We start from the raw sequence: 21,637 nt of genomic DNA, 5'->3' as shown, positions 1-21,637 counted from the left end.
TATGTTCTTTATTTTTGTTTATGAACAAAAATTTTGTTTTGTTCCCGATAACAAAAAAAAAGAACAAAATGTGTTTGTTTACGTTTTTGTTCAAAATCTGTTTTGTTCTGGAACAAAATTGGAATGGAAATAAGAAACAAAAAAGAATTGTTTTTGTTAGGAAACACTTACGAAGAACAAATTTTCTCTCTCCTCTCTTTTCTTCTCTTTTTTTTTTTCTTCTTCTTTTCTTCTTCTTTCTTCTTGCATGGCCGGCGGCTGGCCAAAAAAGAAAAAAAAGAAAAAAAGAAAAAAAGAAAAAAGGAAAAATAAAATTAAAAAATTAAAAAATTAAAAGAAATAAAAAAGAATATAAATTTACCAAACGTGTTTCTATTCATTTTTTATTCCTGGAACAATTTTACCAAATGCGTATTTCGGTAAAAATTGTTCCCGGAACAGAAAATAGTTTTTTTTTACGTTTGTTCCGAAACTTGATTTTGAACGTAAAGCGTTACCAAACGTCTTATATGTCGAAATGCCCCGAGGACAAGCCAACCATGTACATGGTGATTCTGATGCTGGGAAGTGATATGGCACTGTCCGCCCTAGAAGAGCCCGGATTTTTCAGCAAAACAGAAGGGCCTCACGCCAATGCTCGTGTAAGCCAGCCCGAGCCATGCTCTCCTAATGAAGTTACCTCGACAGCATTATCCGCTCGGTAGAAGATGCTTTCACCATGACCTCTGACCTCTCTGATTTGAAGAAGAATATGTTCTATGGCGACATGTACACGTTGTGAAGATGGCAGAGCCAAGTGCTGGAATGTGAGAGTGGCATCACCAATAGGGTACACTGCAAACCAGAACAATTCTTCCCCTCAAATTGTTGCACATTGTAGAACACTTAAGCTACAAACATTGAAATGTCTCATTGTCTTAGCATTCTGCATTAATACTTCGTCTTATTCTAATGGAAAAGAAGAGGTTGTATGAAGCTGAACACCGAAAGGGAAGTTTAAATAACTAGAGAGATGTCATTACATTAGGGCCGAAGACAACAGAGAATTTGAGGTCTTATAAGGAAATAAATTTAATTCCTAGTGTGGTTCCTTACCCGGTGACACTTAGGAGGAGAGCTTCAACATGGGATTTTAGGCCATATTCTTTCGGTAGTCATTGACCAAGATGTACCTATTTTGGGTATGGTTGGTTGTTTGGGAATAGCTGTTTGGAGACGTACTTTTGTGTAGATTACATATTCTGAGACATTGCAACCAGAATTTGAGGCTTCGTCCTCCTTGATGGACAGCCGGGTCTCCCTTTTCTCCCTTGTGTAGCGTAGGGTGTTGCGTCCGGGCCTTGCCCTGAGGATCACTCTGCCCTCATTAACCGGCATTTAAAATTACTTAGCATGGAAAAAAACACGGAAAAATTAAAGAAATAAAGAAAACCACATTAGTCCACATTGCTTCTATCCTCTAATTTATCTCTCCCCCTCTTTGCTGTAATAATGGGCCCAGCTCAGCCCATTTCTAAAAGCCCAAGCCCAACATTTCATTTCCTCTTCTTGAAGAGGAATTCGGCGGAGAAAAAGAGGTGCATTTGTGGAGGTGGAAAAGAAAAGAGGAAAAAGCAGAATTTTCACGATCCAGATAGCCTGACCAGTCGAATCAACTTCAAATTGTAGAGCCGGGTAAGTATTCAAGCTTATTATTTATTTAATGGATTAAATTTCGAAGTTAGGTCATAAATTTGAAGTCTTATCAATTTTCAACTTTCAGGTTCAATTGAAAAGTTATCGAGCTTAGAAGTTTATTTTGTGGAGCTGTAAGGTTAAAAGGAGCATGAAAGATTCAATAAGATTAAACGGCAAGCCATGATGCTTTTTCAATTGATATGGTAGGCAATGAAAATGATTGTTATCAATAAAACCTAAATGGCCAATTGATATTAAAGATCTTAATCTAGCGGAAGAAGCATGATCTAATTGAGAAGTACTCCGATTATATGAACTAAGGACTTGCATCCTTACCAAACACTGCAAAATGTATTTAATTCGGCCTGTCAAGTTTGAACTTTTCCTCATCCTTTCCTCCACGTTTTCAATTTTTTTTTCTGCTTTTTGACTAGTTGACCAGTCAACACGGCAATATTACATCTTGAATAAGGCACGTCAACTTCATAAGGGGAGAAAAATCGTCCGACAACTAGCAAATAAAAGTTCATACATCTGTAGCACAAAAGTGAAAACAAAATAAACCCAAATTGTTAAACTTTAATCTTTTCTTTCCCCACTCATTTTCGTTAATTTTCATTAACTAATCAAGTTCGAGTTGGATGTGTTGTATTTACCTTTGTTCTTCTTTCATAAATTTTCGTCATGAATTCATTCTCCATCTTTTTTGCCATATCTAAAGATTTATGTAGCACAATAAAATGATGATATTGTCAAAGAGTTAAGATAGGCAATCAATGGGCAGTTAGAATTAGTCTAAGTTGATGGCCTGTTCAATTTTGGGGACTCACAAGAATACAAGGATTTTTATGTCGATGTCACAATTAGTAGCCTTGTCGGTCTGACTTGGAACTTAGTGGCTTTTTTTTCTGATGGCTTTACATCAGTTCATCGAAAAAGCCTATGGCTCCAGAGCAGCCTTGAGACTGCAGGGGTCTTGATTCTTCATTGATCTCTCTTCTTCCTTTCTTCTGTCTTCTTACCTCACTCAGCAGATTCGCTGATTTTGAGAACTTGACTGCTTCAAGCAGTATGAAGGCTTTGTGGCGCTTTCCATGTGTCCTGTTCTCTTCTTCTCTTGTAATGCCCTTCTTTCCAATGCACTAGATACCATAACAACGAATCAGTCGATTCGAGATGGCGAGAACCTACTCTCTGCTGGTGGGACATTTGAGCTGGGTTTCTTCAGTGCGGGCAATCCCCCAAAGCGGTATCTGGGAATATGGTACAAGAAAATAACCACAACGACAATAGTGTGGGTTGCAAATAGAGTCGCACCCCTTGCGGATGCATCAGGTACTTTGAGGATTACTAGCCGCGGAAGTCTCGTCCTTCTCAACGGGAATGGAAGTGATATCTGGTCGTCGAACTCGACAATACTGGTGCGTAATCCAGTTGCACAGCTCTTGGATTCAGGAAATCTGGTTGTGAGAGATGCAGATGGCAGTGATCCCAATAATGTCCTGTGGCAGAGTTTTGACTATCCTACAGATACATTTCTAGCCGGTATGAAGATAGGATGGAATAGAACTTCAGGCTTCAATCGTTATTTAACATCATGGAAGAGCATTGATGATCCTTCTCCGGGCAACTTCACGTATCAAATCGATCCGAACGGCTACCCACAACTCCTACTGAAGCAGGGTTCTGACATCAAGTTCAGGTCAGGACCATGGAATGGTCTTCGATGGAGTGGCACGCCTAATTTAAATCCAAACCCATACTACAGGTACGAATTTGTCTTAAATGAGGAAGAGATGTACTACCGCTACGAGCTCCTCAACAGTTCGGTCATTACCAGGAAGTTATTGATGCCCAATGGCATGGTACAGCGATTCACTTGGATTGACCGAACACATGGTTGGACGCTTTACCTCACCGCGCCAATAGACCAATGTGACAACTATGCATCGTGTGGTGTCTATGGTACCTGTAGGGTCGATACTTCCCCAGTGTGTAGGTGCTTGAAAGGCTTCGTGCCCCGATTTTCTCAAGAATGGGATATTTTGGATTGGTCGAATGGGTGTGTGAGGAGAAATCCTTTGGATTGTGAAAGGACATATTTGTGAAGTATTCTTGGGTAAAATTGCCAGATACTCGGTCTTCCTGGTTTAATGAGAGCATGAATCTTCAAGAATGCAAAGTAGTTTGCATGAAAAATTGTTCCTGTATGGCTTATTCGAACTTAGACATCCGAAATGGAGGAAGTGGTTGCTTGCTGTGGTTCAGCGAGCTGATTGACATTAGAGAGTACAACAACTATGGGCAGGACCTCTACATCCGGATGGCTGCGTCAGAATCAGGTATTGTAGACATGAATTTGCTAGATACTGAAGCGGAAAATGGACACACATCTTTGAGGGAGAGCTTACAGAATTGTAATGTCAGTGATACCTAGTTCTTACTCCTGATCCTGTGTGCTCCTGCTTCTTCTCTTAGCTTTACTACCGTCACCCCAAAGAAGCATAAGCTGGTCATGGGCTTGGCAGTTTCTTTCGGGTCTGCCTTCCTCATTCTGGTCCTCATCATCTGTGTTCGACAATGCAAGAAGAAGAAAATGGAGATTCCTGAAGGTAAACCGTACTTCATGATACAGTACTGTCAAATTTTGTATTCTGCTTCTTATCATACCCAGTTTTTACATTAGCCATTTCGTCACTTACAAGTAGGTACCCAATGCCAATTCTATTATTGCGCACGAGAATTTCTTGTCTCGTGTTCATTACATTAGTTACTCTTGCAGAAGTGAAGTTTCTTTTCAATTAGACTATTATTGGAGGGGATTCTGCATTCATGTCACATTCAGCATTCATCCTCACCAAGCCCAACAGTTATAAGATTTTCTACTTATTTTATCCCACTATTCCTTATCACCAGTGAGAGGTCACTAAAAGATTCCATGATGAACTGACAAAGTCAGTCTCAACCATATTGTTCAATGCATTTGTGTGTCAGTGTCAGATGTGCGAAACGATGACAAACCACTAGCAATCACGATCATATTATCCTAATATGTTCGCAATTCGATGCTTTCATATTTAGCAATGAGCATGCCTTTGTAGCATCATAGTTGAAGGAAATGTGAATTAATGCAGAAGCCACCCAGAGATATTTGCAAATCAATTTCATATAATATGTGCACCAGCTAAAAGGACAGTTTTTGAATCAGGAGACAACTGTGAAAACCAGAAGAAAGACCTTGAGTTGCCACTATTTGACTTGTCTACAGTAGCTCTTGCTACCAGTTACTTTTCAACCGACAATAAGCTTGGAGAAGGTGGTTTTGGACCTGTCTACAAGGTACAAACATTATGCATACTATTCTCGAGAAGGACATTGTTGCTATGTGAGGATTACAAAGTACAGCCCTCGCTGTTGCATTTGCATAATTTGCTCGAGAAAATATTTCTGAATATGTTGATGAGAGGCTGAACAACTAGATCCCAAAAAAATTAGTTACTGTGAGTGGAATTCTAGCAAGAAAAAGAGTAGGCAAGGAATTATTTTCACTAAACAAGTTGACCATATGCAGGGTGTGTTGAGGGGTGGTCAAGAAATTGCGGTGAAGATGCTGTCAAGGAACTCAAGACAAGGGCTGCATGAGTTTAAAAATGAAGTTCTATATGTTTCCAAGCTACAGCACCGGAACCTAGTGAAGCTTCTAGGATGTTGCATTGAGGAAGAGAATATTTTTGATCTATGAATTCATGCCCAACAGGAGCTTGGACTCATTTCTCTTTGGTTTGTTTACTTTCTCAGTTCCTTAGAAGCGTGAATTTTGTGAAAGCTCCAAAATACTGCCACTAAAGTAGCATATTAGAAAATGAATAAATTGATGCCTTGCTCCTTGTAAGTTATTCTTAATGTGAAATGAATTTTTGACAGATCCAACGCAGAGGGAGCAACTGGACTGGTCAGCTTGTTTCAACATCATCAATGGAATTGCTAGGGGGCTTCTTTACCTTCATCAAGATTCTAGACTCAGGATCATTCACAGAGATGTGAAAGCTAGCAATGTATTATTAGATTATGAGATGAATCCTAAGCTCTCTGATTTTGGCCTGGCTAAAAGCTTCACAGGGAATGAGACACAGGCAAATACTAACAGAGTGGTTGGAACATAGTAAGTATTTTTTAATGCAGAAAGTGATGACCTCTGTGCTCAATTCACTTTCAAACTGATGGTTTCAATACATCAATTTGTGCAGTGGTTACATGTCTCCAGAGTATGCTCTTGATGGAGTTTTCTCAACAAAATCTGATGTCTTTAGCTATGGTGTATTGGTGCTCGAGATTGTAAGCAGGAAGAGAAACAGAGGTTTCATCATCAGACCACGATCATAATCTTCTTGGACATGTAAGTTCATAATATTGTTCACCTTCCAGCCAAAGAATTGTTCTAATGGTTGGTTTCAATGTGATCAGGCTTGGAGACTATTCACAGAAGGCAGGTCCATGCAGTTGCTTGACCAGTTGGTTGCGAACTCATGCAGTACTTCTGAAGCATTGCGCTCTATTCATATTGGCCTATTGTGCGTGCAGCGATGCCCTGATGATAGGCCGAGTATGTCCACTGTTGTTATGATGCTAGGAAGCGACATCAATTGCCTCTTCCAAAAGAGCCAGGGTTTTTCAATGAAAGGAATCTACTCCAAGAAAACACTTCACAAAGTCAACCAAATGAAATGACCATGACAGTGTTATATGCTCGATAAGAGAGTCATGGCCATGACTTGCATTCTTTCTCTTTCTGTGAGCCATACACTCCCGTGTGGAAAATCAAAGTAAAAGCTCTTCAATGTCGTCCTCTAGCTATACTTCCAAAAATACCGCATCTCTCATTTGGCTGCAGGTTGAATGTGCATGGAATGTCTTTAGATCTATAGATTCTGATATCCTCTTTTACAAATTTGTATTAGAAAGGCCAAGAGTTCCCGTTCAAGGGCATCTTCCCCCAAAAACCCTGCATCGTTGGCCCAAAAAGAAAAATCTCGTCAACTCTATATCTTCCATAAGTTCAGCACTTAATAGGACTGTTATAGCAACGGCCCCCGTTCACTGGGGATCTCCACTTCAGAGAACAAATTTCTATCTGATTGAGTTCCCTATCACCATCAAAATCACTTTCCTTCAAGAATGATGGCATGGAATCGGCACATAAACCTGGTCTATGTCGATTTCATACCAAAATTTATGTAACGATGATTTTGAACTAAAACAGGGTCTAGTTCACACTAAATAGAAATAAGGGAATAATCACCCGTTTCTTGGAAAGATAGGAAGTAGTTTGGGCTGGGGGCACGCACGGCCGAGTTGGTCGTTTGCATGGCTAGAATCTTGAACTATGCCTGATTTTAAACTTGGAATTGGGAGCTCACACACCTTGGCCCTAAAACTGGCGACCTCGAAGACCTGCCAAACTCACCAGTAGTTTGGGCTGGGGGCGTGCACTGCCAAGTTTGGTTCTATTACGACTGTCGATGAAAAACAGAATAAGTGCACATGGATGCCAAAATTCTATTAGCTGCGAATGCAGTATAAAAGACCTGGGAAACTCACCAGCATGAATTAAGTTGTTTCGGGGTTTGGGAACAATTAATTTCAACTCTGGATAATTCTTACTGATGCAAGAGGAGTGCCGGACACCTCAAGTGTCAAAACTTGGCACAGATGCGAATATAAGTGCCATGAAAGATACACTTAAGTGTCACTTTTATTTAATATTAGACCTCTTTTTTTTTAAATATTGGACCTTAAGAGCCAACTCAGGTGAGGCTTAATTTTGAGATGTGGTCGCCTAGGTCCAACTCTTCAAAGTACAGTAAGACTGATGGTGATCTTTATTTGGTGAAACAAGTTGTGAAATGTGTCGAAATTAGCTCTCAAAAGCGTCAGACTTGATGGATTCAAGACATGGTGGCGTGTGTTGATACCTTTGGTGGCCGGTTTTGAGAAATACTTTAGAATCTGGCTAGTCTAAGGGCAACGAGCCTGATGGTGGAGTCTTCAGTGAAGGAGTCTTGAGCTGCAATTGAAGCTACTGCTTTGGCACAGAGTTGGGAACGGCTTGCATTGAATAGACTTGACTAGGCTCTTTCTCAAATAATAGTGATAGCTCTGATACTAAATTAAAAGATTTGTGAATGAAGAAAAATAATATTGTGTCATCACTAAACAAAAGAGCACAAGATATGACCACGAAAAAAAAAAAACAGAGCACATGAGCCTATTTATAGGGTTTACAAAATAACTATCTAGGGTAAAGTAATAAGATATTACAATATCAGATACAATCAATTAGGATTAACCACGGATATCTCCTGATATCTGTCAATGATTTCTAGCAATTATGATGGCCATTTTAGATTTAACTTCTATACGTTCATTGGCAATTTGACCACCTGGTTTGTCACATTCCTTCATCACTTAACGAATCCGTTCCTTGTTCAACTGTTCAAAAAAATTCTAACGGGAGATCAAGATGTAGGTAAGAACCTGAAAGCTTGATTCCAAAAGCCAAACCTACAGTGGGTGAAATTAGGGTGAAAATTTAATTTTTCATTAAGAGGCAAAGTTGAACTTCTGCAAGGTGTGTCGGAGGATCGTAAAGAAATTGCAGCGAAGAAGCTCTCAAGGAACTTGAGGCAGTGCCTGCACAAATACAAAAATGAATTTCTTTCTGTTTCCATGCTTCAGCATTGCAACCTTGTGAAGCTTCTAAGATGCAGCATTCAGGAAGAAACTCTGTTAATCTATGAATTCCTGCCCACAGAAGCCTGGCCTCATTTCTCTTTGGGTTGCTTTCTTCCTCCATTCATGGGAAGCGTGCTGGAAGTTTTGTATAAGCCCAAAGATACTCTTTCTTGATGATTTTACCGATTAATGGAGGCTTTTGACGAATGGTCCAGTGATTAGACCGGGCATGTCGACCTCATGTATACCAGTGCAAGGAAACTTACTAGAGCAGCATCAGTTAGCAAAATGATGGACTCGATGCCTTATTTACTTCTCCCCGTACGTTGCTAGATGTGCAGACTTTACTAATGCAAATGACTTGTTGACGGATGAAACGCACAGGAAGCTGCTAGAGTAGTGAAGCCGCTTTCACTTCATCAATGGAATAGCTAGGTGACCTCTTTACCTTCATCAAGATTCCAGACTCAGGATTATTGACAGAGATGTAAAGCTAGCAATGCAACGCTAGATTATGAGATGAATCCCGAGATATCTGATTTTGGCTTGGCTAAGAGCTTTCCAGAGAATGAGACAGAGGCAAGCACTAACAGAGTAATTGGAACATAGCAAGAAAAATGCAGAAAGTTACGATGTTTGTGCTCCAATGGCTTGATCACTGATGGTCTTTCAATGCTTTGGTTTCTGCAGTGGTTACATGTACGGAGTATGCCATCGACCAAATTTTCTGAATGAAATTCGATGTCTTCAGCTCTGGTGTTGTGGTGCTCGATATGGTTAGCAGGAAAGAAACGGAGGCTTCGGTATCCTGCCCACACTCATAATATTCTTGGACATGTAAGTTCCAAGACTTTTCGCCTTCAACATCAAGAATCCCCTCTTATGTTTTGGCGTCAATTTGGACAGCTTGGAGACTATTTACAGACGGCAGGTTCATGGAATTCCTTGATCATTTTGTCAAAAATTCAACGTTAATATATTTAAATGTTATATCACGCTTTCATCTAACGGCTTTTTTCCAAAAGAGCCAAGTTGTTTCAATGAGAGGAGCTGCTTCAAGAACAAAATTCTTCTAGCTAGTTATCACCTTCTCCAAACGAGATCACCATGACAACTGTTCTATGCTTGATGGACGACAGCTTACGTGATCTAGCTCCGAGGATAACTGCCAAAAAATTCTGGCACAGTGAAAGAAATGCATTACTTTTCGACCACACGTTCTCCTTCTAATCCTCCAAAAAACCAACTTTATGTAGAACGCTGTATTCCAACATGGTGCTTTAGAGATCAGACCCTCCTCAAAATGAGTGTGTTGACTTTTTACTGTAACATCCCGGGCCCCACTATGTAATATTGTCCGCTTTGGGTCACCCGCCCTGGCGCGGACGCACCGCCATCCCAGCCACGGTCTTTTCCCTCACGGCTTTAAAACGCGTTACACGAGGTTAGAGGAACCCAAACTTAAGGCGACCAAGATCTCCTCCTAGGCGATGTGGGACAAGAGAGGTTGTGCACTCTCAACCACATCGCCTAGGGAGGGAGATCTTGGTCGGCTTATAAGCTGGGTTCCTCCTAACGCATTTTAAAGCCGTGAGGGAAAGACCGTGAGCTGGGATGGCGGTGCGTCCGCGCCGGGCGGGTGATCCAGCGGACAATACCACGGTGGGGCCGGGATGTTACAAGTGGTATCGAGCCGACTCCCGACTGCATGTGGGACCACGGCTTGAATGCTGTTCGATGCCCGTGGGGCCATAGCGGGACGCTGCATTTAAGAGGTGGAGAGTGTAATAACCTCATTTCTTGTCCCACATCGCCTAGGGAGGGAGGTCTTGGTCAGCTTATAAGGCTTTGGTCCCTCTAACCTGTGTAACGCGTTTTAAAGCCGTAGGGAAAAGACCGTGGCTGGGATGGTGGTTCATCCGCGTCATTGGTCAGCTTATAAGGCTTTGGTCCCTCTAACCTGTGTAACGCGTTTTAAAGCTGTAGGGAAAAGACCGTGGCTGGGATGGTGGTTCATCCGCGTCAGGGCGGGTGACCCAAAGCGGACAATATTACACAGAAGGGAAAAGACCGTGGCTGGGATGGTGGTTCATCCGCGTCAGGGCGGGTGACCCAAAGCGGACAATATTACACAGAAGGGCCCGGGATGTTACATTTACCATGGAGAAACACGCCAACAAACTTAGAGAAAGTATTTAGTGTTTTGGTTTTGGTCCGAAAGAGAGTATTTAATTGACCAGTTGGATAAAGTTGCCTATCTTTCAGGGACCTATCCATTCATGAAAACCATATGATTGACAGTGGCCCCGAGGACATACATTAACCCATGAGAGAAATAGAATAGAGCTTGCAAATTGCACCAGTGCAGGTAAAGCCAGGGATGAAGGGAAGGATGCTTAATGTTTACTCTCTCTCTCTCTCTCTCTCTCTCTCTCTCTCTCTCTCATTGATCTCAACTCAATGGTTGTGCTGTGGTGGTGACTGGCTGGTGTAGTTCGTTGATAGTGGTCAACGGTGATGAGTTGAACGACGGTACAGAAGGTGGTTAGTTCTCTCTCTCTCTCTCTCTCTCTCTCTCTCTCTCCATTCTCTCTCTTTTCCTCTGATAAATTAGAAATTGACTTGTCATAATTTAATGTATTGATTGCTATTTTTAATTACCAATGATTAAATGTTGCCCCAACAACCGTCATTTTAGAATGTCATTAATGTCAGTCGTTGAGTAAGGGATGCTACATTTGGAAAAAAAAAAAAAGAGAAGGGAGAGTGAAAATTGTAGTTTTTATATAGTTTTTTAAGTTAAAAAAAAATCATGAAGTTTGACTGTTTTTAAGATAATCAGCCTATCTGTAGTTAGTAAAATTCTTGCATGATTAGTAACTTTTCTATAATCTGAAGCAATTTCAAGTATATCAGTCAACAGCAGTCCTTACACAGGTGTAGCAAGTTTTTCAGTGATCTAACAAGTGATATTAGCTATAGCTAGTAATACGAGCCAAAGATTCATCCATTTCTAATCACAGGGCAGCGCAGAATAACCGTATCACTTATTTTTACTTAGTCATCTTATCACCAGATAAAAACATGGCAATGATACTGTTAAGTGGGTCAGCTACGAAAAATCTGGTCATTCCAATTCTATGAACCAAATGAGCCATTCATCTTGGTCAAGCGGCTTAGAACTTGGAATCTTTCTTGATACAAAACAATTGCAACTAGTCCAAGTTGATTAAAAGAAGCTAACCTCTCACGGGGAAGATTCCTCGTATTCTCCACTTTTGCATAATTTTGCTCTCAATAAAGAAAGACTTGCGACCAGAAATTTGGTAGATGTCTCTGAAGGACTTGCGAGCGTTGACCTTAATATTTAATGGATGCCACCCTTTTAGTCACAATACTTATTGTGACTTGCCTAAGTGGTTGTTCAGTTAGCCATTGTGATGATCTTGGCGGGCTTCATACAGAATGAGAACCATACTGTCTTTTTCATGATTTTGCTTTTTATGCCTCTTCATCTTACGTTGCTCAAATTTCTGAGGCACTAGATACCATCACTGTGAATCAGTCCATCCAGGATGGCGAGAGCCTAGTTTCGGCTGGGGGACGTTTGAACTAGGATTCTTCAGCACCAGTGTCCCATCAAGGCGATATCTTGGGATATGGTACAAAAAAAGGTAACCATAATGACAGTAGTATGGGTTGCAAATAGAGTCACCCCGCTTGCGGATTCATTGGGCACTTTGAAGGTTACCAGCTTGGGAAGTCTTGTCCTCCTGAATGCAAATGGAAGTGAAATTTGGTCATCTAACTCATCCACAGATGCACGAAATCCAGTCGCACAGCTCTTGGATTCAGGGAATCTTGTTGTGAAAGATGTAGATGGAACTGGTTCTAGTATTTTATGGTGGCAAAGCTTCGATTATCCAACAGACACGCTTCTAGCAGGCATGAAGATAAGAAGGAATCGAAAAACAGGCTTCGAACGATATTTGACGTCATGGAAGAGCATTGATGATCCTTCTCCAGGTAACTTTACACATAAAATTGACCCAAATGGCTTCCCACAAAGCATAGTGAAGCAAGGTTCTGTTGTCAAGTTCCGGCTGGGACCATGGAATGGTGTTCGATATAGTGGAATGCCTAATCTAGATCCTAATCCATATTACAGCTACGAATTTGTGTTGGATGACGATGAGATTTACTACCACTATGAGCTCCTTGACAGTTCGTTCATTTCCAGGTTGGTAATAAATTCAAATGGCATCGTACAACGTGTCACTTGGATTGATCGAATGCAGGGTTGGACGCTTTACCTTACTATACCAAAAGACAACTGTGACACCTATGCATTGTGTGGTGCCTATGGTAGCTGTACGATTGATGAGTCCCCAGTATGCAGGTGCTTGACAGGATTCACACCCAGGTACTCTCAAGAATGGGATATCTTGGATTGGTCAAATGGGTGTGTCCGTACAGCTCCTCTGGATTGTGGAAAGGACATATTTGTGAAGTACTCTGGGATGAAATTGCCAGATACAAGTAGTTCTTGGTTTAATAAGAGTATGAATCTTCAAGAATGCGAAGAAGTTTGCAAGAAAAATTGTTCCTGTATGGCTTATTCGAACTTGGACATCAGAGGAGGAGGGAGCGGTTGCTTGCTGTGGTTTGGAGAGATAATTGACATTAGAGAGCTAAACATAAACGGGCAAGACCTCTACATCAGGATGGCAGCCTCAGAATCAGGTATTAATAGAGTATAGACAAGAATTTGCTAAAACCCAAAGAGAAAAATGGTCCCACAACTGTGACGAATCACTTAAAGAAGAGTTGTACCTGTAATACCTGGTTCTAACTCTTGATCTGTATGCTGTGCTGCTTGTCTTAGATCTACTACATTCAAAGCAAAAGCTGCTCATGGGCTTGGCAGTTTCTTTCGGGGTTTTTTCCTATGTCTGGTTCTAACATTCTGTATTCTAAAGAACAAGAGGAAGAAGAAGAAGCATCTTGAAGGTAAACCATATTATCCTGTGCTGCCACCGATCTCACTTGCAGTTTGTTCCATGCAATCCTAGTGTATGCTAAACTAGTTGATGAATATGACTTCCTAATCTGCTGGCTCTTTGATACAATGATATTGAACTAGCCTTTTCTCACATGCAAGTATGGATTTTGCAAGATATCCAAGTATCTTTTCTATTACTGCACTCTTTTTGTGTTCACAATAAGTCTTATTTCTGTCATAGCAAGGTTTTATATCCCTGCATGTTCTTTGACGCCATCTTTGTTCTTGCTGCAGGTAAAGATGACGGTTCTGAATCAGGAGACAACTCTGAATGTCAAAAGGAAGATCTTGAATTACCAGTGTTTGACTTGGGAACAGTAGCTATTGCTACCAATAACTTCTCAGAAGAAAATAAGTTGGGGGAGGGCGGTTTTGGACCTGTGTACAAGGTGATAAAATAATGCATACTATCCGAAGTACTTTATTCTATTTGATGAAATGCCCCTGTTTTTCTTCAGCATGGTTAAATACTTGCGTTAGAAGATACTTGTCCTGTAGACTTTATTTTAGTTTTTGAAATCTTGAAAGGATAAGACAGTGAAGGGCGTTTTAGTTATTATTTTCACAACGTGTCTCGGCAACTTAAAGCAGCTTGTTTGTAATTTCATGAATCTTTTCCTGATTTTACTCATGAATTGATCGATATCATTCACAGGCTTTTAAAGTATCAGCTATTTTTAAAAAATACACACATATGATTTGAAGATGAAGATGAGAGGCTGAATGACTCAATTTCGAAAAGGCTAAAATTACCATGAGCATTCAAGTCACCAAAAAGATGGCGAGCAAAATAATTAGAAAATTGATGTATCACAACTATTTGCAGGGGGTGTTGGAGGATGGCCAAGAAATCGCAGTGAAGAAACTTTCAAATGACTCAAGGCAAGGGCTACACGAGTTCAAGAATGAAGTCCTATACATTGCAAAGCTTCAGCACCGAAACCTTGTGAAGCTTCTGGGATGCTGCATTCAGGAAGAAGTTTTGTTGATCTACGAGTTCATGCCCAACAACAGCTTGGATTCCTGTCTCTTTGGTTTGTCTTACTTCCACAATTCCATAAACCATACTAGAACTTGTAAGCTTTATAATACTATTGAAGTAGCACCGGCTTCTGGGTCGTTTGTCAAGAGGTCTAACGATTGGATGTAGCACCTTTATGTTGTTTACTTGGGAATGGAGAGGAAACAGAACAGTAACAGTACCATTAGTTTAATGAAACGCAGAGTTAATGCCTTGGTTCTCTATTTGAATAGGAACATGCTTTACTAACGTGAATGAAAATTTGGCAGATCAAAACCAGAAAGCTACTTGGCTGGTCAACTCGCTTTGGCATCATTAATGGAATTGCTAGGGGCTTCTTTACCTTCATCAAGATTCCAGACTCAGGATCATCCACAGAGATCTAAAAGCTGGCAATATATTGTTAGATAATGCAATGAACCTAAGATCTCTGATTTTGGCTCAGCTAAATGCTTTGTAGGAGATGAGACAGAGGCAAACACTATCAGAGTGGTCGGAACTTAGTAAGAACTTTTATCTAAAACTATGACCTCTGTACTGAAGATGCTTTTAAACCGATATTTCTTAACCCAACAATTTCTTCAGCGGCTACATGTCTCCAGAGTATGCCATCGATGGAGTTTTCTCAGTGAAATTGGATGTCTTTAGCTATGGTGTTTTGGTGCTTGAGACAGTTAGCGGGAAGAGAAACAGAGGGTTTCGTCATCAGACCACTGTCATAATCTTGTGGGACATGTACGTTCTGATTTTTAACACCTTTTAACATCAAGAACTGCCCTAATGGTTTTGGAGTCTTTCGTTCAGGCTTGGAGACTCTTTACAGAAGACAGGTCCATGGAACAACTTGATGAGTTGGTTGAGTCTTATAATGCTGCTGAAGTCTTAAGGTCTATACATGTTGCTCTATTGTGCGTGCAGCAATGTCCTGAGGATAGGCCGAGCATGTCTGCGGTGATTCTGATGCTAGGAAGTGCCGATGAATTGCCTCTTCCAAAGGAGCCTGGTTTTTACAATGAAAGGAAGCTGCCTCCAGAACACACTTTTAGCCATCGGTACATTCTCCAAATGAAATCACTATGACATTGTTGTCTCCTCGATAAAAGACGCGTCGGTTGTGATGTAACTCATAAAAATATCGGGCAAAGTGTTGGGACCGTGAAAGATATGCATCCTTTTTGTCCACATGCTCCTCCTTTAATTAGAATTTGTACTTCATGGTACTTTTTCTTTTAATGGCTCAAGGATGGCACTATACCAGAAACTCTGAATGGGTGTTGCTTATCAGGGATGACGTATCCTAGTCGCTTCATTCTATACTCCAAGATGGCGAATGATGTTATTGGAGCTGAACCCATACCCAAAAGTCTACTACAAGAGTCCCTGTCAATAGCGCTCTCGTTCTACTTGCCGTTAACCAATCAACTTGAAAAATATGAAAGATGAATAAAATGAATAATCACGGTCCAGTGAGTAGCAAATCAAAAAACCATAATGCATGTATACAAAGTAATACCAAAAATTCATGTGAAATCTTAAAATTCCCATTCCAACCAAACCATTGCTCCAAGTCGACTCCCGTCAAACACCACGGCCCTACAACACCCATAATCCACATTTCCATGAAATCTCACAACATAATGACTCAAAAATCTGACTTCGCTGTTCAAATTTCATATAACTTCAAATTTGAGCCTTTAACCCCAAAGATTACTCCGATTAGATGAACGAAGGGTGCAAGCACTTACTGAGCATTGCAAATCAGAGTAAAGCTAGCTTGGCATGGTCCTCATGGATTATACGCACAAATCCCTCTCTTTTTCCCTTCCTTTTTTATAAATTGAGCGTCCACTTTTCCCTATTTTGTTTACCTAGTCTTTCTTCTTTCTTATGCTTTCAACTTTTTTAAACTTTTCAAACCGCCACTATTATAACAACCACTATCCAATGAGTAATACATCTCTTGTAAGCAGATCAAACATTCATTATGCATCTTCACAAAAACAGCATCATAACTCATCAATCCCAAACCTAGTGTACCATATATAGAAATTATTGCAATATGTCAAACCTTTTCAACAAGACTTTTCATATTTAATCAATACTAGTAAATCAACCATAACAAATCAATCATCAATGGTCAATTCCATTTAATCTCTACTAAACAAATATGGTCCACTCCATCGTTTGCAATATAGATGACTAAGTTTACCCCCCTTAGTTAGATCTCCACCTATATCAATAGGTGGTTTAGCCTAGAAGGATGTCCTGATAATGGTATGTATACTCACACCCTCAATGGGTTCTCTTCACAGAAACATGGGTATATTCCACCAATGTAATCCCTCAATAATCCACAATTAAAACCATAATCCATCTTAATACTCAGGTTCATTAACTAAATCACATAACTTTTCACAGAGGTATACCTTTTATAAACCAAAATATATATTATTTTACAACTCAATTCACCAGTGAAAATATCTTTGGTACAAACATATCTCAAATCATTTAAGAATGCACTTCATAAACTAGATTCACAAACCATTCACATATACAAAAAATAGTAAATGTTCAATCCAATTTTATGCAGCCAAAGATGTCATTTCTTAACTAATAATGTGTCTAATTCATATTCCATTTGATAACACCACTCATATGGGAAAGTTGAAAATCAAATTCTAAAGGTTACTTGAACCGACGTGCTCATATTCCTACAAATAAATTACAAACGATATCAAAATCTAAGTAAAATACTATTCTAAGAATGACTCGACTAAACTATGCTTAATCAGTAATTAATCAATTTGTACATGCTAACGAAGGATCTTGTTTGTAATAAATGTTCATCTTTGTTGATTAAGTGTATTGTTTACTATGTGTAACTCCCATGCTAAACTTCAGAAATTCATTCCAATTAAACCGTACTTCGAAATCAACTTTTGTCAAACCATGAGGCTCCACGAGGCCCTACTATCATTTCTATATAAATCTATAGCTTAGTAACTTTAAAATCGGACTTCGTAGCTCAAAACTCACGTAACTCCAAATTTATAATCTAATTTTGAAAATTACTCTAATCAGACGAATAATGAACTGGAATATATACCAAGCGTTGGAATTCGGAATTGACTGAGCTTGTCAGCAAGTCTGAAATAGGCATGCGCAAAAATTTCTCTCTCCTCTCCCGCGATTCCTTTTTCCTCTTCACGGACGAAACCACCTTCCTCTTTCCTTTCTTCTTGGTTGGTCCGTCCCTTTTCTTTTTCTTTTTTTTTTAAATCAGGCGGTGGAGCTTCCTGGTGATATTTTAAGGGATATTTGGGTTGAGCTTTGGGCCCATTATTACAAACCTCGTGTATTCAGTGTAAAGGAAACTTCCCAGGGCAGCATCAGTTAGCAAAATGATAAACTTGATGCCTTATTCACTTCTCCCCGTACGTTCCTGGATGTGCAGACTTAGGCAAATGAATTTTGACGGATGAAACATACAGCAAGCTACTAGAGTAGAGAAGCCGCGTTCACATCATCAATGGAAATGCTACAGGACTTCTTTACCTTCATCAGGATTCAGACTCAGGATTTATTCACAGAGATGTAAAGCTAGCAATGCATTGCTAGATTATGAGATGAACCCCGAGATATCTGATTTTGGCTTGGCTAAGATCTTCCCAGGAAATGAGACAGAGGCAAGCACTAACAGAGTAATTGGAACATAGCAATAAAAATGCACAAAATTATGATCTTTGTGCTGCAATTGCTTGATCACCGATGTTTTCTCAATGCTTTGGTTTCTGTAGTCGTTACATGTTCTGGAGTGTGTCATCGATGGAATTTTCTCATTGAAATTTGATGTCTTCAGCTCTGGTGTTCTGGTGCTTGATCGGTTAGTGGGTAGAGAAACAGAGGTTTCAGCATCCTGACCACCCTCGTAATCTTCTTGGACCAAGACTTTTTGCCTTCCAACACCAGGAATGGCCTCTTATGCTTAGGCATCAAATTGGTCAGGCTTGGACTTGGAGACTATTTAAAGAGGGCAGGTTTTGGAATTGCTTTATAATTTGGTCAAGAATTCAATATTAGAATATTTAAATATTAAGCCATGCTTACAACTAGTAGCTCTTTACAAAAAGAACACATTTTCTCAAGCCAATTATCACCTTCTCCAGACAAAATCACCATGACAATCTGCTCATTGGACGACAGCTTGCATGATCTAGCTCCGGAGATAATTGGGAAAAATGTTGGGACATTGAAAGAAATGCATTACTTTTTGACTACACGTTCTCATTCTAATCCTCAAAATTATCAACTTTTAGATAGAACTCTATATCTCAACATAGTGCTTCAGAGAAACTCCTCAAAATGGGTGTTTTGACTTTTCATGGAGAAACGCCAATGAGCTTAGAGAATATATTTGTCTTTTTTGGTGTTGGTCGAAAGAGCGTATTTAATTGACCAGTTGAAAAGTTGCCAATCTTTCAGGGACCTATCTTTCATGAAAACCATAGAGCTTGCAAATGATACCAGTCCATGTAAAGCCGGGGATGAAGGGAAGGATCCTTATATTTGCTCTCTCTCTCTCTCTCTCTCTCTCTGATTCATTGATCTCAACTCGATGCTTGTGCTGTGGTGGTGATTGGTTGTTGTAGTTCGTTGTTAGGGATCAACAGTGATGAAGACGGTCGTTAGTTGTAGAAGACGAAGGTTGACGATGGACAGAGGTGGTTGGTTCTGTCTCTTCCTCCACCCGTTCTCTCTTTTTTCCTTTAATAAATTACAACTTGTCTTCTCTTGATTTAAAATATTGATTGCTATTCTTAATTACCAATATTATATGTTGCCCCAACAACCGTCATCTTGAAATGTCATCAACTTCAGTCGTTAACTAAGGGATGCTACATTTGTTATTAAAAAGAAGAACAAGAACAAGAACAAGAACAAGAACAAAGAGAGTAAATTCTAGTGTTTATATAGTTTTGAAGTTGAAAAATCACGAAGTTTGAGGGGTTTTTAAGATATTCAGCCTATCTATAGTTAGTAAAATTCACATGACTATAAACTTTTCTATGATCTGAAGCAATAGTCAACAGCAATCCTTACTTAGGTGTAGCAAGTTTTTCGGTGATCTAACAGGTGATATCAGCTGTAGCTAGTAATACAAGCCACAGATTCATCCTTTTCTAATCATATGGCTGCGCAGAATTACAATATTACCGATTTATACTTAGTCATCGGATCACCAGGGTCGAGTACAGAAAATTCCAGTCATCCCATTCTGTGAACCGAACGAGCCATTCATCTTTGGCTGCAGGGCTTAGAGCTTGGAACCATTGATGCAAAGACTTGTAACTGGTTCAAGTTGATTAAAAAAGAATATAAAGCTAACCTCTTACGTGGAAGATTCCAAGTTATCTCCATTTTTGCATAATTTTGCTCTTGTTAAAACTTAAAAAAAAAAAAACTTGCGCCAAGAAATTTCGTAGGTATCTCTGAATGACTTGCAAGCGTTGACCTTGGAATTCAATGGAAGCCACCCCTTTAGTCACAATACTAATTGTGACTTGCCTAAGTGGTTGTTCAATCAGCCATTGCGATAATCTTGGCGAGCTTCAAACAGAATGAGAACCGTATTGTCTTTTTCATGATTTTCTTTTCTATGCCTCTTCGCCTTATGTTGCTCAAGTTTCCGAGGCACTAGATTCCATCACTGCGAATCAGTCCATCCAAGATGGTGGGAGCCTAGTTTCGGCTGGGGGGACATTCGAACTAGGATTCTTCAGCACTGGCCTCCCGTCAAGGCGGTATCTTGGGATATGGTACAAAAGGTAGCCACAATGACAGTAGTATGGGTCGCAAATAGAGTCACCCCGCTTGCGGATTCAGTGGGCACTTTGAAGGTTACCGGCTCGGGAAGTCTTGTCCTCCTGAACGCAAATGGAAGTGAAATTTGGTCATCTAACTCATCCACAGATGCACGAAATCCAGTCGCACAGCTCTTGGATTCAGGAAATCTTGTTGTGAAAGATGTAGATGGAACTGGTTCTGGTTTTTTATTGTGGCAGAGTTTCGATTATCCAACAGACACGCTTCTAGCGGGCATGAAGATGGAAGGAATAGAACAACGGGCTTTGAACGCTACTTAACGTCATGGAAGAGCATTGATGATCCTTCTCCAGGTAACTTTACATACAAAATCGACCCAAATGGCTTCCCGCAAAGCCTACTGAGGCAAGGTTCAGTTGTTAAGTTCCGGTTGGGACCATGGAATGGTGTTCGATATAGTGGAATGCCTAATCTAGATCCTAACCCATATTACAGTTATGAATTTGTGTTGGATGACGATGAGATTTACTACCATTTGAAGGCTCCTTGACAGTTCGTTCATTTCCCGGCTGGTATTAAGTTCAAATGGCATCGTACAACGCTTCACTTGGATTGATCGAACACAGGGTTGGACACTTTACCTCACTGTACCAATAGACAACTGTGACACCTATGCATTATGCGGTGCCTACAGTAGCTGTAAGATTGATGAGTCCCCAGTATGCAGGTGCTTGACAGGATTCACACCCAGGTACTCTCAAGAATGGGATATTTTGGATTGGTCACATGGGTGTGTCCGGAAACTCCTCTGGATTGCGGAAAGGACATATTTGTGAAGTATCCTGGGGTGAAATTGCCAGATACAGGTAATTCCTGGTTTAATAAGACTATGGATCTTCAAGAATGCAAAGAAATTTGCAAGAAGAATTGTTCCTGTATGGCTTATTCAACCTTGGATATCAGAGGAGGAGGGACTGGTTGCTTGCAGTGGTTTGGAGAGTTAATTGACATTAGAGAGCTAAACCAAAATGGGCAAGACCTCTACATCAGGATGGCAGCCTCAGAATCAGGTATCCATAGAGTACAGACAAGAATTTGCTGAAATCAAAGAGAAAAATGGTCCCGTGAGCTTTGACAAATCACTTAAGAAGTGTTGTACCTCTATTACCTGGTTCTAACTCTTGGTCTGTATGCTGTGCTGCTTGTCTTAGATCTACTACAGTCAAAGCAAAGCAAGCAAAAGCTGTTCATAAGCTTGGCAGTTTCTTTCGGGGTTGTTTCCCTATGTCTGGTTCTAACTTTCTGTATTCTACAGAACAAGA

At 40.2% G+C, this 21,637-nt stretch overlaps 2 protein-coding genes across 2 annotated transcripts; both read left to right on the top strand.

The window, feature by feature from the left end:
* The first annotated feature begins 2,622 nt into the window (after window positions 1-2,622).
* Window positions 2,623-18,412, top strand: LOC104452086. The gene is given in 21 exon segments (XM_039314601.1): window positions 2,623-3,768; window positions 3,771-4,113; window positions 4,156-4,289; window positions 4,886-5,016; window positions 5,249-5,403; window positions 5,405-5,457; window positions 5,602-5,839; window positions 5,925-6,041; window positions 6,043-6,073; window positions 6,142-6,313; window positions 6,316-6,415; window positions 12,119-13,152; window positions 13,706-13,860; window positions 14,298-14,505; window positions 14,726-14,787; window positions 14,919-14,995; window positions 15,078-15,196; window positions 15,199-15,227; window positions 15,297-15,544; window positions 18,037-18,178; window positions 18,290-18,412. Coding segments are annotated over 21 exon segments (4,668 nt in total). The 5' UTR covers window positions 2,623-2,771.
* Window positions 18,413-20,326: 1,914 nt separating this feature from the next.
* On the top strand, window positions 20,327-20,865 carry LOC120294491 (G-type lectin S-receptor-like serine/threonine-protein kinase At4g27290). Its single transcript, XM_039314600.1, has 2 exons — window positions 20,327-20,537; window positions 20,669-20,865. The coding sequence occupies exons 1-2, from the start codon at window positions 20,327-20,329 to the stop codon at window positions 20,863-20,865; spliced, it is 408 nt and encodes a 135-aa protein (XP_039170534.1).
* The last annotated feature ends 772 nt before the right edge of the window (window positions 20,866-21,637 follow it).

This window comes from Eucalyptus grandis, chromosome 6, assembly GCF_016545825.1.
Source record: "Eucalyptus grandis isolate ANBG69807.140 chromosome 6, ASM1654582v1, whole genome shotgun sequence".
Classification (NCBI taxonomy): Eukaryota; Viridiplantae; Streptophyta; class Magnoliopsida; order Myrtales; family Myrtaceae; genus Eucalyptus; species Eucalyptus grandis.
The sequence above is the reverse complement of the archived record's forward strand: the minus strand, read 5'-3'. Positions and strand labels throughout refer to the sequence as shown.